This window comes from Dromaius novaehollandiae, chromosome 4 (genome assembly GCF_036370855.1).
Source record: "Dromaius novaehollandiae isolate bDroNov1 chromosome 4, bDroNov1.hap1, whole genome shotgun sequence".
Lineage (NCBI taxonomy): Eukaryota > Metazoa > Chordata > Aves > Casuariiformes > Dromaiidae > Dromaius > Dromaius novaehollandiae.
In genome coordinates, this window is record NC_088101.1 from 77,736,153 (window position 1) to 77,754,576 (window position 18,424).

The 18,424-nt window shown below is 37.6% G+C and overlaps 1 protein-coding gene across 4 annotated transcripts in view; it reads right to left on the bottom strand.

The window, feature by feature from the left end:
• Positions 1–4,534: 4,534 nt before the first annotated feature.
• Positions 4,535–18,424, bottom strand: part of HTT (huntingtin) — a 99,641-nt gene continuing 85,751 nt past the window's right edge. For all 4 annotated transcript variants that reach the window (XM_064511493.1, XM_064511492.1, XM_064511491.1 and 1 more), the window contains 10 exons: positions 18,215–18,345; positions 17,898–18,027; positions 16,934–17,089; positions 14,893–15,083; positions 14,022–14,136; positions 13,587–13,800; positions 13,317–13,422; positions 11,816–11,978; positions 10,967–11,127; positions 4,535–9,702 (listed from right to left, as the gene is read on the bottom strand). In XM_064511493.1, the coding sequence (XP_064367563.1) occupies positions 9,489–9,702; positions 10,967–11,127; positions 11,816–11,978; positions 13,317–13,422; positions 13,587–13,800; positions 14,022–14,136; positions 14,893–15,083; positions 16,934–17,089; positions 17,898–18,027; positions 18,215–18,345 (1,581 nt within the window). In that variant the 3' untranslated portion in view covers positions 4,535–9,488. The remainder of the gene's footprint in view (positions 9,703–10,966; positions 11,128–11,815; positions 11,979–13,316; positions 13,423–13,586; positions 13,801–14,021; positions 14,137–14,892; positions 15,084–16,933; positions 17,090–17,897; positions 18,028–18,214; positions 18,346–18,424) is intronic.

Consider the following 18,424-nt stretch of genomic DNA (forward strand, 5'->3'; position numbering starts at 1 on the left):
GGCAAAAATAGTACCTCTGAAAATTCAAACATCCGATTGTCACTAGAGAAACTGAGTAGATGCAACTGTAACTACAAAAAGCAGAAAAAAGTTTACTTTTATGATTGTCTGGAAAGTAAGCAAAAAAAAAAAAGCCTACACACTTGCTCAACTTAGATAGATGAAAGGCACCAGTATAGAAAGAAGAAAGATAGTTCTGGCTCACCCTAGTGTAGTAATTTAGAGGAAAACTGGTAGTTCAAAGAACAAATAAAGTACTTATTCTTTTTACAATCCAGTCTAAAGCAACACTCAAGTTAAATGTCTCAAGTTATAAGGATAAAAAAGACTACTTGGAAGCAGTTTCAAGTTCCATAACCATCTTTCATTTTGCCATCACTTCTCGTTAATTTAAAAATGTGTTTCCTTTCCTTGCTGCTGTGTAAATACCCACGCAGCCAGAGCAAACTAAACGCAAAAGCTGGAGGCAAACTGGAAAGACACCTTCCAGCCTTTGCCAACAGGCAGGAAACATTTTCAGGCTCAGTGTGGTGAATAGACACAAGCCACCGAAGATGAATAGGAAGATGATAACCCCCCACACACACACATAGAGAGAGAGAGGGAGGGACAACGGGGCCTAAATACACGCCTAATACTCAAGCTGTTCAAGCAACCTATGCCTTGTCTCTTCCTACCACCTCTCTTGTCCCGGGGCTGTATCCTTCTCGGCAGCCCAGGAGCTGTCAGCCTGGCTGTGCTCTACAATGTCCTTGGAAGCACCATCGGGTCCTCTCGCGTCCTCCAGGGCACAACTGCTGTTTGGCCTCAAGGGAGAAGACACTGTCCTTGAGCTCCGTGAACTGCCTCGACCATTTGTATCCACAAGGGCTGCACACGGAACAAGCAATGATATCCACCACAGTGCAACAATATTGTCCTCCTCGGGGTGGGGGAAAGGCAGTGGGGATGTTTTTTATTTTTATTTGTTTAACATGCACAAATACTTTTCTCTAAGCATCTGTAACTAGCCAGTGGCAGACAAGGACCTCTGTTCTTACGCAGCACACATCAGCCTGCTGCGCAGAGCCTTGCCATTGCCTCCTGCACCATGGCTTAGAGCTTTAGACCAAAAAAGTGCAAGAAAATGCTTATACAGAAAACCTTTACCGTGACCACTTTTTAAGTCTTGCTAAAACATCTACTCTTGATCATTTTTTCGTTTGAATGAATGCCCATCTTTCATGACAGGCTTTGAAACTGTTTTCAAAATATCTCATTCGGGGTAGATTCTTCTCTAATGTCACTCAGCTTCTGAAATTATTACATTACATAAGATTTTATAGCAAATAAAGCATGATGGACTATATGAAAAATAATCAAATTTGTTCTTTTCTGGGATTTTTTTCATGTAATCAACCTACATAGAACAATAAAATTAATCATCATTAATTTAGGATTGGCATTTTTGCTTCATCTAGAATTAATGCAGGCAAACTGAGAACAAAAGCAGTGTATACAAAGGGGAGCCAGACCTTGCTACGAAGTTAATAATTAATAACCACTTTAATGATATTTAACCCATCAGCAAAGACACAAAATAACCTTAAACACTAAATCTCATTGAAGCAAATTGAGTTCCTCATATTTTCATTGGTATATATGGTCTAGCAACCATAGCACCACTTTTCAGGTGCAACATGATAACTCAGCATGACTTCTCACAGCATTCCAGCTTCACTACTAGTTTTGTAATTAATTTCAAAGACTTAGTATGCAATCTGGATTTTTATGCCATCTAAGAAACTTCGGTTTGCTTCACTCAGCTTTCTGACATGATTCGATTCAAATCTGTTCTAGTGTACTGTGTTTTTCCCTTGAAGGGATACTCCAAACCCCTCACAGTAAGTCAGTGGTGGAATTGGAAAAGCAGCTTGTCAGCATAACTTAAGCCTCTGCTGCACCACTGATAGAGTATCTTGGTCCCAGGTGATGCTTTCTGAAGCAGCAGGTTCCTTTCACTTTTACCATTAATGTTGCCTGCAGGTTTCCCAGCTGCCAGATCATGTTTCTCGCGTTTCTTACGTTATCAGATCACACTGGAATGGAAACAGGTATTTTCCAGGACCTCACGTTTAAGCAACTCTGTAGTGGATAAATACGTTTCTTTAGTGAGAGTAGGTAGAACCCAAAAAAACAGTGGAGACAAAAATACAGATAGAAATGTCATCTTTGAAAGCATTTGATTTTGTTATTGATGAAGATAAGCATCTGAATAATCTTATTAGATTACTACATTAAGTATTAAAAAGTTGCAGATTTTTTCAACTCCCTTCTAAAGCTTCTTCTTCAGAGCCCACAGTTCATTCATAAACTACTTTGGATCATTCAATCTTTTCTTCTGTTATTTAGTCAGGTACCACTCTATTGATGACATAAAATTTCTGTTTCAAGCATTAGCTAGGTAAAATATTTCATCTAGGGGTCAATGAAGAGGAGACGAGTGAGGAAGAAGGAATGAATCTGAGCCACACTGTAGATCAAGGATCAGATGCTTTAAAAGTGCTTAAAAATACATCCCAGTCTCAGCTTTCATTTAAAACAAAAGAAGTGTTAGTTTGAAGCAGTTACAAAAGCAGAGAAAATACCTCAGAGTACGAACAAAGTTTAATTAAAAGAATATCTGCCCAAACTTGCTTGAAATAAAAGTTAAAAGATGAATTGTGTTATTTTCATAGATGGTAACTCAGATGCCAAAGATGGTATTTGGAATGTCAATATTAACAAGACATATCAAGAACAGAAAAATTAAGTTAGCAAGCTTTACACTTGCACTTCCATTGGACGACGAGACTGAGTTACACTTCAACACTAGACCCATTTCACAGCGAGAGAGCAGTGAAAGCACACCAATTTCGCCTTCTGAAAGGAAAGGAAAGGGTAGTAGATGTATTTAAGATTCTCATTTAGGGGCGTTATTTCACATTAGGGAAACATTGAGCTGAAGCAGAAATTTTATGGTGCATAGAATTCAAGATGAGCTATATTAGCAAAAACATACTATTTAAAGGGCCTAACTTAACCTGGTTCACAGCTCTGCAAACTAGCACCTGTGGCACAGTCAAACCAAACCCTCACGGATGCATTTTGCTTGGAGCCCAAACATTGCAGACCAGCCGAAAGAACTCCAAAATGTAAATAATGAGGCAAAACAATCAGGTTGCACTTGATCAAAATCTACCTGTGACATTTGCCATTTGAAAGATATGAAAACAGCACCTGGGGTGAGGATTACTCTAGCATACCTAGCTGTAAATGCCATGGGAAAGAACAGAAACAGAAGTGAGGCAGAATTATGGCTGCAATGACAGAGCAGGAGGTTTGGCTGAAAAAATATCATTTTATATCTATCTATATATCATATAAACTTTTTTTCATGTTTCTACTTCCAGCATTTTAACAAATGTAAAAGTTACAAATCTTTCCATCTCTTCAGTCATGCAAAAATTATGGTAAAATTCTAGAAGTAATCAAAGCTTTTTGTCTTTTAACTAATTCCAAAATGATGGCTGCAATACTCTTATAGTTGCACTGACTGAAAAGAAGAAATAAAACAATACTTGTACGGGACAGGAAGAGTTAGAGTGATAGTAAATTAAATAATTCCAGTCTTTCCAAAGTGGCAAAGCTTCATCTCCCAATATCTGGTAATTCATCTTCACGGTTAATCTTTTCAAAGACTAAATTAGTATTCTTCTCCGAGTGACAAAAAGCAAAAAAACAAACAAAAAAAAGATGACGACTCCATTATTCAAACCAGGCTAGGACTTTTGAGACAAAAAGCTTACCACGGTACAGTTCTGCTCCTTGATTCCACGGCTAATCTAAAAGGTGGCAAGAGTAGCTCATCATTGGTTACTAATGCTAATAAGGGAAAGCAACACGTAAAAAAGTTATTTTCTCTAAGAATGAAGCCAGCACGTGCCTTGTACATTTAGCTACTTCAAAGCTTTGTCCATGGTTTCCAGAAAACAGCCAAGCACTGCAAAGTTAATCAAAACAAGATGTCTGTGAATGGGCAAGTACTGCAAGAGATCCTCCAGCACTCAGCCGCGGGACCACCCAGAATTTTCTTTTAAGATGCAAACCCAGCAGAAAGCCTTACAGCTGGGAAACCAAGCTTAGGCAAGCTAACCCTCCTCTTCTGTGAAACATTATCCACCCCAGAGGACAGCTGCAGAGAAAAACATCCACATTCACAAATACAGCTGTACACTTAAGTTTCATGTTTCCTGATCTCGTCTAGAACCTTACTCAGAGAAGTTTTGGCAAGCATGGCTATCAGATGCAATTAAAAGCTTAGCTGGGATACTCCTGTGTTTATCACAAACAGTATTGCTATTGTGAAGCATACCTACAGTTGCAGAGAGTTCAGATATTCTTGCATGTTTTCAAAATACTCCATATTTGATTGTTGCTGAAAAGAAAAGACGTTGGGAAAAACTTTAACAGGAATGCATCCAGACCTTCTTTAAATAACGAGAGGAAAAATCACTTACAGCAATAGTTGTATTTTATTTTCTCTTTAGTTTCAATGTGCAGTATTTTCAGCAATCTTTTTTTTTTTTTTTTTTTTTTTTTTTTTTTTTTTTTTAAACTTAAACATACATCTAAAATTATATGCTTTCCTTTTACTCGGAGTACAATCGCTTTTAGTGTTGGGGCTCCATGCTTTTGCTTATCATTGCCCTCAAACCATACAAGACAACGCCGCAGGGTGCATCACGTGCCGTTTACCTTATCCCTCGTCAGGCTGATCCAACTCGATGGTATGCGTAACACAGACTGATGTGAATGATAAGCTCACACAAAACGCACACGACAAAAAGCAGCGCATGCCTCACACGTGCTCTGCAGCATTTATACCCAGCTAGTTTGAACACACCTAAAACGTGACATACCAGAGAAGCTCTCCTGGGGACAACTCTGGGATTCCCAAGATTTTCGATGGTTATTCTAAGATAGCAACGCACAAAAAAGTTCACCTGAAATCTCAATGTTAGATAAGAGTAGCATATTGGATTTCCCCATAATTTCACTATGTTGCTTACTCTAGTTCTTACAGCAGCTTGCTTTTTTTTTTAGCTTTAAAATAAGGAAACTACCTAAGAACTACCCAAGTACTTTGCTCTTTAATACCTTCCATCAATTATATTCTTATAACTGAAGATGTTTTAAAAGTCCAAGAGCACAGCACCTATCATTGCCACTTAGTTGATTTCTACCTTTAGTGCAAAGTTGGGATTGTATGTGAGAGTCTCTTTAACGCAATGAATGTACTTAAATCAGTTCTGCTTTTACTCTCACGCCACCCCTTTCACCCACTGGGTAAGATCCTGAATGACCAAATTTAACCAGACTGCTTATTGCTATATTTATTGCTCACTATACCCTAGTATTTCTTTTGTTCAGGATGCATAAATGCTTAGCCACAACAGCTCCACAAAAATCATAGGACAAAATACGTCTGCTGCTCTTGGAGAACTATCTTTGCAGTGTTTTTGACACAACCTCCTTATCTGCTATATAAAGTTACCTGCCATTTAAAACAGAGAATGGCAAGACAGAAGGCTCTTAAGGCAAATCTACTAAATACAAAAACAACAACAAAAAAAATCACTTTTAACCCAAAAGGTTCCACTTGTTTCCCACTTCTTTTGATCTAAATCAGTTCATCCATTACTCAGTGCTTTAGGAATGCTGATTGTCAGTTAAGAACCGAGTAACTCCTTGGTGCTGAGGAGGCATCCTTACCCCAGCAAAAGCGACACACGACCACTTACTAGACGCTCTAGGGAGGAAATGACAGCTGAGTATACACTTGAGAGAAGATGTAAATAAACTTACATTCAGTTTCAACTGGCAAAGAGCATGAGCAGTAAATAAAATACTTTGAATCCCCTTAATAAGAATCAATTTACAGCGCATTGCAGTTTTCCAGTTCCTCCCTCTGGCGCTCAATGAGAGGACGTGCTGAAATGGAAGCAAGCAAACCGTAATGGGCCGATGGGTAGCTGGCCCAAGGGCTACTTATTAAAGTGGGCGAGTATAAAATGTTCTTAAAGGAGGGACACATTAGAGAGTTAGTAAAGTAGGTTCTTGGACAACTGAATTGTAAATGAATTTTTAAACATCAATCTGCCCTTTCACTCAGGCCTTTTCTTAAGTATGCTCCACCTTAAGTCATGCCTTTATCTTGTAAGGTCGTGAAGAACCCAGTTTCACTGCAGAGAAATTAAAGACATTGTTTTGGTCAGCCAGGACACCAAACACAAGTTTTGTGCCAAACATACCTACACCTTGCTCTCAATGAACAACTCAACTGCCTGATTTCCAGAATTAGCTTTCCATCTACAGCAAGATAAAACCTTTTTGTGAAATAAAGCTGTTCCTCAGGTCAATCTCAAAGGGCAAATATTAGTAATGATTTATGTTTGCTTTAAGTCCAAAATCGGTGTTTCGTAATGGCCCCTGTTCTGCTCGTCTGTTTTGCTGTGACGCTCCCCAAAGCATACCTATTGGCTCTGGTCACTAGAAGCAGGCAGGAGTGATTTTAAATATGATTTCACTCCAGAAGAAGTAAGGGTGAGGAAAGCGAGTATAGGAAGTAGACAGAAAAGTGTGCTACAGCTGAAACGTTAGATTTTAAGCACTACCGGTGCATATTTCCACATCAGGAAGACCCTCAAGTCACACTCCCTGCCGGTCACTGAGAATTTCTAAAGGAGGAGCTGGCTAGCTGTGCCGTCCTTTGGACGCCTAGAAAGCATGTTTCAGGGGGTTTACTAGGACAAATCTCTGAGAGAGGTTCAAGCAGATGGAGCTACTACTACCAGGGAATCTGTGCTAGGCTAGACCTGGCAGCATCAGCTCTAAAGCTTATCATCTGGGGTGATGACTAGGACCAGCTAATGCAAATATTTGCTTGAATGCCAGCAATGGGCATTTGAGGAAAGGGAGTTTGTCACAGACTTTTTCAACTGATCATGCTGACTGCTTAGTTCAATAAACACTCCTTTCACTGGCTGGAAAGATTTTGTGGTAAGTACCAAACAGGTTTGTTTGGGAAGTTCTTTCGATAAAGGGGCTAGCTCCCACTAGCTCAAGGTAAACTAACCAACTATCCTGTGTTAATCATGAGGAGCTTAAAATTATGAAGAATATAACAGTTCACAACGAAACATATACTATTATATGGTGAGAATATGACTAACTTGATGTTTAAAAAATATATTAAAATCTATTTTAAATTTTGGAAAATAGCTTACAAAAATATCTTCACTTAAACTATATATCATACAAAAAACTGACTGGTGTGTGGGTTTACAGTAGAAAACGACTATCGGTGGTTACAAAAGAGAATAGTGATCTATACTACCCTGCAAGAAAGCAGAGGGCATTACATCTCACTGCCTTCAACTAGTCTCTTATCAGAATTAGAGATAATTTCCAATATAACTCAAAACTTTTAAACAGTATCTATTTTATTAAACCCTCTTCTGAACTCCTGTTCAGTTTCTTTTAAAAATCACCACAGTGCTGTGGCCCAAGAAAGAGTGACCCAACTAAAGGGCAGAAAAAATTGCTCATGATACTAAGATCTGTAGAGAGAGCTAAATACAGCTATGTCTACAGTTGTTTCTACTGCCCATGGTATCAGTTGCATCGCCTATCATAAGAGGAAGTGATACCAGCGGACAATTCCTTTTTAATCAATTTATGGGCAGAAGCAACAATTTTTGGTCTAGATTGGAATTAGTTTAAATACACGGGTTTAATAAATACAAATATACACATTTGTATACATTAAATGTTGTCACATGTGTATAATTTCAACATATACATTATATACAGAAATACATACAGTACATGCTCCTCCTGACAACACTATCTCATTTTTCCGAGTGTCACCAAAAGGTGTGATAAGAAAACGAAGTGAGGTTATATATAGGACGTGACTTAGAACCAAGGTATCATTTCTCTATAATTAAAGAACTATAGCAAATAAAACTAAAGACAAATGCTGCTAGATCTCCCTATGTAATGCTTAGGAATCACTAGAGCTCCCTGGGTGGTGAGTAAAAGCCAACTCTGGCCCTGCATAGTGTTCTAAAATTCATACTGTGTTTGTCTCTAAAGCATATACAACAGGTAATAAAAGAGGTTGTGTAATCTAACACCTTAGCCAGTCCCAAAGTAGACCATAGCAGCCTTCTGATTCTCAACTGCTAACACACATTTGTTTAAAGTGAGAGTGGTTTGAATCCAGGTGACTCTGCGGTCTTAGTCAGTATAAAAGGAAAGGTCAAATAGGTATTGACTACTGGGGAGCTTGCACCATTTTGTCTCTTAAAAAGCCATGCAACAGATAGGAGCAGTTTCTTAAGTATACAAAAGGCTGATCCAGAGTAACTAGTCCTCTCTTTTACCATTACTCTAAATAAAGGAATTCAAAAGAAGCTACAGTAAAATGGATAGCAAGAATGCCTCCTTAATACGGTCTCTCAACACAAATTAATCAATATATTCCAGTTTTAAAGCACTTTAAGAAAAAGTGAGATGCAAAACAAAAGTGTAATCTATACATTGAGATGGATTTTCAAAAGGAACACGAATTTGCGCACAAGGAAAAATGAGGACAATACAGATGTCAAGACATTCAGTAGCGTGGCTTCTGTTCATCTCAAATTACAGCACAGCTCATGCACCACACATCTTACAATTTTACATACTGTACATGATATAGAAATATTTAAGTTAAAATTTCTTTACTGATATACTGTACTCAAATTTTAAATCCTGAGAAGAACAAAGAAAAAAAGTGTGGTTACGTATGTGCACTACATCTCCGAAACCACCAACACATACACCACAGGGTATCAGAAAGTCCAGAGAGAAGAATTACATGCTGGAAGTGTAACCCGCAAAAGCCATTTCCTCTTTTCCTTGTTTGGGAGAGACATTAGGAAACAATTTCTATCCTGTACTACACAACAGTATATACATGTACATAAAACAATGGAGTTTTCTAATGACTGCAACTTGCAACAAGAGAGTGTTTCTGTCAGTTTACCAGCTGCAACACAGTGACTTCAGCTGAACACTAGGAAGAGGAGTAATATCAGTTACCTTGCATGTAGTACTTACTCGTATTTTACAGTCAGTAAATCTGTCTCAGTTTAGTCCCAAACATCCCTTAAAAAAAGCTTTGACATATCTCTTTTCACCCACAGTTGCCTGGAATCAGCAGCAACAACAGAAAAGTTACACTAGACTTCTTATGAGGTTTTCAGCGCTCCAGAGCACTTCTCCATGCAGTCTTCAAGTAGAAACTGGCAGCTCCAAATCTATCAAACACAACCCAGGTGCTGTCTCAATCTTGTATTCCCCCATAACGTTCATATCAGATTCCAGCACTAGTCATACAACTCCATTACGCATCCGGATGTTCAACAGGCCGTGATCTTGTGGACATTTTGCAAACAAGTCAGTAGGCGATGATACGGGGTTCCTGGAGATGCTACTACCTCAAACACTGACTGAAAGGCCCTCCGATCTAATTCTTCATCTATCTGATGTCGGTAGAAGTCTATGGCCACCAAACAGAAGATGTTAATATCCACTTGCTCCGATTTTCCCATTCTGCTGATAATATGTGGAAGACTGGGATATAAGTTAAGGTCATAATATGATGGCAACAGCACACTGAAGTTAGTCATCTTTTTATAATAGTTGAATACTGTTCTCCAATAAAACTGTGTATTTTTGAGTTCACCAACAACATTAAAGCGCAAAATATTCTTAAGATAGCAATTACGCTGCCACTAAAGAAATCCTATTTCTTCATTAACTTTATGAAATTTCTTATTTCCAAAGACTCATTTTAACCTGGCAGGATCGGCTAGAGGAAATAGAACGATCAGCAACACTGTTTGAACCACTTGCAGCCAAAAAGAATTGCTGAAATGAAGAGCCATTAGGAAACATAAAACCTAATGATATATAGCTACTTTTTCCACCTGTTATGAAATGTAACAGAGCTATTTTTTCAGGGTTTTTTTTGTTTATTTTAAATAAACCTAGCACTCATACCACTATGGCTTTCAGCTGTTCCAGCTCACTTGGCCAACGTCACTCTATTGCCAAAGCTCACTATCGCTGCAGTTTACCTCCACAAGATAGAAGCAAACTGTATTTTGGAAGTATGTAGAGGGCAATTTTCTTAAATAAAAAAACATAACCCGGCAACCCCAAATTAATTTTATCTTGCAGAAGGAACATGGCTCAATGTTTTTAAGAGGACATTGCAAAAATGCCCAGTGAAGCTTAAAATGCAGTTTCTATAAATATTCATGTTCTCATGAAAACACCATTTTTCAATTTAATTTGTTTATATACTAAAGTATACTACATCATGAATGGGAAGTTCTTCCCTAGCAGTACAAGGATTTAGCTTATTCCTTAGAACACCTGCAGAAAAACAAGTTTTCTGAAAAAATAGCACATTTCTAAAAAACCCTGCTTCTTCTTTGATTTTAATAGTGCAGTTTATATATCAAAATCGTTATAAGCCTTTAAATAGTTCTAGTACTGGTAACAGATTTAGTATCAACTGGCATCTCCTACTACAAATTTCAAAACAATTCCTACACATTAAATTAAGAAAGAACAGTTACAACCATTTTGCATAGTCACAAGGAATAGACAGTAGTTTAAGCTAATTGAATTCTCATAATCTGTTTAGAAGTTCTCTTTTTTGTCAAACCTTAGGCATCAATAGCACAAAAGTGGTATACACCTCTACTAACTATACTCAACACGCTTTCCGCGTACCAAGTTTGTACTTTTACTTCCAGAGCTGTCAATGTGCTTTACAGAATCGCTACACTTACTCAGAAACGGCACACATTCAGTCTACTTAGGATACATCGCTGAAATCCACTGACTGGTAGAAGCACTGACAAAAAAACAGGAAAGACTCCACATTGCCATTGCCACGGGTGTTCTTTGTGTGAAATTAGAGAGAGACAGCATCACCCAGTCACGGACCATTGAAGACTGCCCAGTGGTATGCAGTGTCTGAAATACCTGCAATAGTTACAGTAAAACATTTTACACAGCAATAAAGACATGGCAGATGGACACTGGAAAGAGTTTAGTTTCTCTTGTGAAGGCTCTCATCAGTTAAAAAAACACTCTGAGATTCACAATCCAGATTCCCAGAGACAACTCTGAAGCTAAAGGATTAATGAATACAATGCACAAAGTAATTCTGCAAAGAGTCAGCCAGGATCGAACTGGACTCATCACATCTGCCTGTGACAGACCAAAGCGAACATATAGAAACACAAGACTTCCCGTCTCTGCTCTGTTTTTTAACATATAAGCGGTGGTGTGCACACACACATTCAAGTGATGCATGCGTCCAATACATAGGTACCAAGGAGCTGGGTACTCAGACGCCCAACTAAGTCCGTGGGAGCTTGACTCCAAAGTTCATAAGCCCAGATGACCTGGTCTAGCTCCTTGAGATCTGAGAAGTCTGAGCACAGTATTCCCAGGCTTAATTCTCTCTTTATTTTCCCATTACCTGGGTGATTCTAGCACTCCCATTTCCCCTGGAAGACACAGCTCTCAGCAGTACAGTTCAATCACTGCCAAATAGTTTACTAGATATATAGAAATCAGTACGTTCCGTTCGGATTCCAGTGCTGAAGGGCTGCAAGTTACCTACAACTCCTCTGTAACATTTAAGGAAAAAAATTATAAACAGTACCTTATAAACTACTGTTGCCATGAACTGTGGGTAAGGCTGCTGATTGGATAAGAATTCTCCAATAACTTTATTCATTACATCTTGTGGGGGGAAAAAGTCATCAAGGAATTGTGGAAGGATCCGGGCAACTACTCTAGCTTCAAAAGGAAATCCTTTCCTGATCCTAAAGAAAAAATAAAGAACATGATGTGTGAATTAATTCCAATCAAATATTTCACTATTTTTCAGTTTGTCATTAGGAAGAACATTTTACATTTTTTCATCTGTAGATAGAGAAAAGCCTTCAACAACATTGAGCAACCCAAGTCCTCATCTAATCTTACTCCAACAATCTAGCCAAAGAGTTCTACCAAATTTATACGAACAGCGCATGCGCGTTATGTTTGTTTTTAAGAGTCAACGTTTTTGTGAAGCTCTGAAACTGCAGAGACAAGGCTTAGCAACTGGAATCCTGAAAAACTAAATAAAAAAAACAAAAAAGGGGGAGACCATTACTCCTAGTTATCAGAGAAAGACCATTTATAAGCAAAACACTGATTTCCATTCATATCATCTTTGCATATTCTTTTATTCAAAACCAGAATATTCAATATATCAGAGAGAAAAAGCAAGCTGCACTGTAAAGGAAGGAAAAGCTACTTCAATTTAAAGACAATTTTATTTAGGCAACACTGATTGGAAGCCTTTCCTAATATGGGCTGTATCTGCTGATGCATCAAGATCAAGCTAGTGTCTTGTAATTTAACCCACAAAAGTTACTTTCTGCTTCTAGTACTCACATTTGCTTTGCTAACTTTTAGGAGTGGTATTTTCAAAAGCACCCAGACACTGCTCTAGCTGTTCTCACTGAGTGCCTCAGTACGACCCTCATCCAATTTTACAGAAAAACCACTGAACACTTTTAAAAATGTAAACCATTATGCCACAAACTACTACGAAAAAGAATCTAACATGTTATGCTCATTTAACACAGCTTAAGATTGTCAGATCAAAACAGTAGTTTTGAAGTATTTCCATTAATGAGTTCCATGTGAATACAGAAATTTTACTGTGCCCTTCCATTGCAATTACTTAACAGCCTTAGGAAGAGCAACACTTGGGTGGGGGAAGGGGAAAGAGGTTTTTAAACTCCTAAGGGTGATTTGAAAGATTATTTCCTGTAAACTGGATTTATATCCTTGATTATGCAGAAGACATCCTGAAAAGCACTTAAGAGTTTGACCAAAAGGGAGCTGGAAATACATTTATAAAGTATTATGGTCTGTGCAACACAGTATCAGTTAGGAGATGTCTGTTTCCCATTTACATTCCTGTATGTTTGTGCTGGGTTCAGCAATTCCATCAGTGTTACTGTGTATACTAGAAGTATCAATTTTAAGCAACGGTAAGCAGAGAAACATCATTAATTAAATATTAGAACTGTCAAATGGAGCGGTGACCATACAGTACCAAGAGGAATTATCTTGTTTTCCTCCTCACGACAGAGGTTTTATCATCTTACCTATCAAAAAGGACAGATACTCGTTCCATAGCTACAATCACAGATTCACTGTCAGGAGCAGCAGGATTTGCATCTGTGGTACGACTGGGGCTGATTTTTTCCTTTCCTAAACCAAAATAATTTGTTATAAATTTACTGTGAATGCTAAAGTAAGAGCTTTTGATCCTTGGTAACAGAAACAACTGAAGAAATTTAGCACTGTTGGCAAGCCGAAAGGTTTTTCGGAATAAAACTCTCTCAGAGGATGCAAGGCAGAAAAAGAGCAAATACCTGTGTACATGCAAGTCAGCATTAACCCAAGTGCTGCCATCGCTCTGTGGGGACTCTGTACATTCACTCGGTCAACACTTAGTTTAACTAGTGATTCACTATCCAGCCTAGAAAGTTGCTCTGAAAGAAGGAGTCGTTCCAGCCCTCTCAGGACACAATGATAAATAATGGATGGTGTTGATTCATCACTGCCAGATACCATGACTCCACACATCTGAAATAAAGAAACAAAGTCAACTGCTTGTTCTTAAGATGTATTTAGGTCATCTTCTAACAGCATACCACTGCAGCTAGTACGTATACAACTACAAAGACTGTTTTTTTAAGAAAGCATGATAAAACTAAAACCAAAGGCATACCTATGTTATAATAATCAAGTTAGCGTGAAAGATACCTATGTAGGTTGTACCTGTAACTAGGGGGATCACAACCTACCTGTATAATTCCTGCAGAGAATTCAGGCCCTACATCAAGTGGATAATTCTCTATCAAATAGAATGCAGCTGCACACATTACTAAGATATGCTGTTGGTTATGGACATTCACACAACTGTAAATAAGCAAAAACACCGGTGGTTACTTACATCAAAGTACTATAGGTCATGAATAGAGACAATACAGAATCCTTAAAACACCATATTTTCTCCACATGAAATTTATACACAAACTAACATCAGTTCTTAAATTACACAAACTATCACAAAGTGATTTACACAAACTTGCCATATGCCTTAAAAGAGCACTGGTTACGGAAATCCAGTGCAATATTCACAAGAAATTTTTCAGCAATATAATTACAGCCTACCATTGCCTGAATTGTGTAGGACAAATACACTTCACTGCTGATCCTGCAACTCTTATTCAAGCAAAACTTGTAGAAAAGAGTATGCCTTTTGACTGAAAAACAAGGCAGGGTCTAGGGAACACAATTCAGCAAAAGAACAGAAGACTAAGTTATCAAAGCTTCTTATTTTAAGTTTTTGGCATTTTCACTGAAATCTTAAGTTGTTTGTTTGATGTAAGAGCCTGCTTTAAAATGTACTAACAGCAGCAAACCACAAAGAGCTTTTTTTGTTCATATGTAAGTATGCAAGAATTCCAGTCAGGAGTAGAAATAGTAACAGTGTAAGAAAACCTATCCCTAGAGTTTTAACAAGGCAACCCTAGAAGTCTTGATAAAGTTTCTCTTCTATTCGTTTTTTAAAAGGGGTCAAGATAAGACAGGCCATTTCTACATGCATATTCTTTAGCTTAACATAAAAGAAAATTTTCACCACATGAAGGTGGCAACAGGTGGGGGTCTTACTGTGCTACTCCTCTCAAATTGGAGAGCAGATACTCGCTGATAATTGGAATGAGCTGCTTCGCTGTTTCATCAAGCAAGTCACACTCAAGAATATACAGAATTCCATGCAGAGCTCCAATCCGACTTGGCATATGGGTGCTCCGTAGCGTTGACTCCAACAGTCGACTTACTGGTTCAGCCACAGCTTTATCCTAATGCAAACAAAAGTAATAATTAGAAGTCAATACTAGCTCAGTCTACCATTCTGGTGTCTTCTGACATCTGGAAATACTTGGAACAAAATTAAGAGCAGAAAATACAGCCTGAACCAGCTTTAACCTTAAGTTAAGTCTAACTTAAAAGAGTAGTTTGAATGAGCATCACGAGATTAATATAATCAGGTAAGAGAAGACTTGCAGATTAACTGGTGAACTGATGCCATAAGATGATTGAATTACTTTTGTTTTACCTTTAAAAATGATAACAATTTAAAACCAACAGAAACAAGATAAGCATTCATTCAGTAAGCCGTAGGTGCTAGTAAGCATCTTTCACATACAGGAATTGGAATTTTCTGGCTCTCCAGCTACACCACAAAGGATGCTTCTATATGAAAAAAACTGGTAGATGCCTGCAGACTGCATACAAGGGAACACACTGCTATCCACTCAGCTAATAGTACAGTGATCCATCTATTCATTCTGCAAGACCACTGGCACTCAGATCTGGACATCTCCATCACTCACAGGTTTAGTCTTCAAGTATCAAGCTGGTATCGGACACTTCATCCCCCATTATCAAAGTACAATAATCTGTTTGAATATGCAAAACCTATCCTAACCTTTGTTAAATTTGAAAACTGAGGCAAAGTCTCAGAATACATAAACTGTAAGAAAAATACTGATTTACTAAAAAGTTATTTGTTTTACCTTGTCCCTGTATTGATGAAGTACCTAAAAAATATACATACACTGCAAGAAAAGTAAGCATTTAGGAAAAGTTATTTGCTTTACCTTGTCCCTATATTCATCAAGTATATATCAAAGGGCAGTTTTTCTTTTTAAACAGATTTTCTACATAACAAAGCACAGCACAACAACCAACTCTTGCTGGAATCAAGCCTTTTTTTCCTCCCACTAACCTGTTCTATTCAGCTGTTTGCTTCTGAGAAGGTGTTACTAGTTCAAACAGAAAGTTCTGTAATTTCCCCTAATCAGAACAAGCTATCTCTAGATGTGCTTTGATATTTTTGATATGACTTTCACAGTCTTGCCTTGCACAGTTGCTGCTACAATAGCTACTGAAAGTCTAACCCCAAAAGCTTTCAAAGCTTTTCTTATCACTATTATCCATACAGTTTCATGTTAGTTTCATACAGTTTCTAGAAATGCTAGCTTTTTCCAAAGTACTTGTAATATTTTAAAGATAATCCCACTCTGAAATGTCTCTCAGAGAATACTTCTTCCCTCTGCTCCACAGATTTAAAGACAGTAACATTTATTTCATTAAATAACTTGCATTAATAATATCCTTGCCCTAAATACAGAATGATGAAACGGAAGAAAGAAAAGAGTGAGAGAAAGAAATAGGATACTTGACTACCAAGTTAAGTATTCATCATACGCAATGTCACAGCTTCTTTTGAGATCATAGTCATTCACCTGTAACACAAATCCAGCAATTGCCATTGCCCGGTCATCATTTCTGGGCTGAAATGTAACAAATGAGCAGCATAAACTCCAGCAAAAAGGTAACACTCACCTCAATAAGATGAGGAAAAAAAACTACACCATTGATCTATGCTCAAACGTTATAAAATATGACTAACAGGGCAACTGAAGGTGCTGTTCAAAACCTCTGAAAGCCCAGAATACTTTGGACCTTTTATAATTGAGAGAGGGCTTCCTATCATATTAATTCTCATAGCCATACAGATCAGCTAAGGGATTTTCCCAGAGCAGTACCACTCTTACTAAGACAGACAGATTTTTGTGACAGAAGCAAAGGACTACTTTGCCTAGATGCTCATGAATTTGCAATGAATTGCCATGAAATTTCTTACCATTCCAAGAACAGCAGCCGCCTTACAAGTGGCTGGTATCAAATACTGTACAAGGATCTCATCTTCTGATGGATGCACCTTTCGCAGTTCTGTCAGTGTTGTGTACATCATCTCAAACTGATTCCTTTCTGTAAATAAGTCTGACACTGCCAGAAGCTATACACAAATTAAAATTGAATACAAAACATACCATAAGCAGGCAGCTAAAAACTTAAAAAACAAAAACAAAAACAAAACACCTCTCCCTTCTCATGTCATTATCAGCAACAATTCCTCAAATCAATGTATTCATCATGTAAAAATAAATGTTTGGAACAACAGCTGTTAACCTGTTCAGAATTAATTCTACCATCCATCCTTGAAGACAGTTATCTCCAAAGGGTCCTTTTTTCAGAAAGGTTTTCAAAACCAAACCCATTATAGTATGTGATTTTGGAAACTAAATGAAGGCTGCCATTTATTATGTACTAAAACATCCAAAAATACACAATACATACTCTCTTAGAAGGATAATTTCATCTAAACCTTTTATGATAGCGAATAATGGCTATGAAGACACATTCCACATGTTTTCTTTAGTGTTTCTTATGTTTCAATAGTCACACAAGTCCATTAAGACAGTTTTTCTTGCATAGTTTTTTTTATTTTCATTTGTTTTTATGAAAGGATAGGATGACAGATGCAAAACCTACTTTTACTAAGTAGTCAAGTACAAGAAAGAACTATCATTATGCAAAAATAAAGTATTTGTAACTTAGTAGCTGAATATGCAATCCAGGTGCTTAAATAATTTAAAATACTATAATGCTATAAGTTGCACAAGCTGTATTTCTACACAGCCCACACAATAGCACTGCCAATAAAAAAAATTCCTATATATTACAAAATACTTTACAAACCTTGCTTAGCTCCAAAGATTCAGTAACATATACTCAATTTTGACTCAGAATAATTTTTTACTTACTGATCGCACCACTTCGCTAATCAAAATGACTGGTGTTCTCTTGCTAGGATTTGATGGCAATATCCACTGACTATACAGCTCAAGCAAGAACTGAGAACAAGAATGGATATCTACACCAGCCCGGTGTTTCCTGTAAAACACAACAAGCAACTGTTAAAGCGGCTATTCTTACATCCTGCTAAAATAATCAATTTGAAGTGTAGTTATTGCCCAGCCTCCAATTTATAAAGCTCATTTTGATTCTTTTATTGAGCTCAGAACAAAGAAATAAAAGTTTATTGGCAAGATAAAGGAGATAGAAGAAAAAAATAAGACACCTGGTGTTAATAGGAGAGGTTGGTGGTGAGGAAGGAGCAGGCATGTCATTCTCATCTTCTTCATCCTCACCCCACTCTTCTTCTCTCAATGGAGTGATATTATTTCCTAACCATATGGAGTGTATAGAGACCTTGCAACATAAAAAACAAAAGAAACAAAAACTGGAAACAAGCCCATCATTTAACACTCAATCAGAATAGAAAATCTTA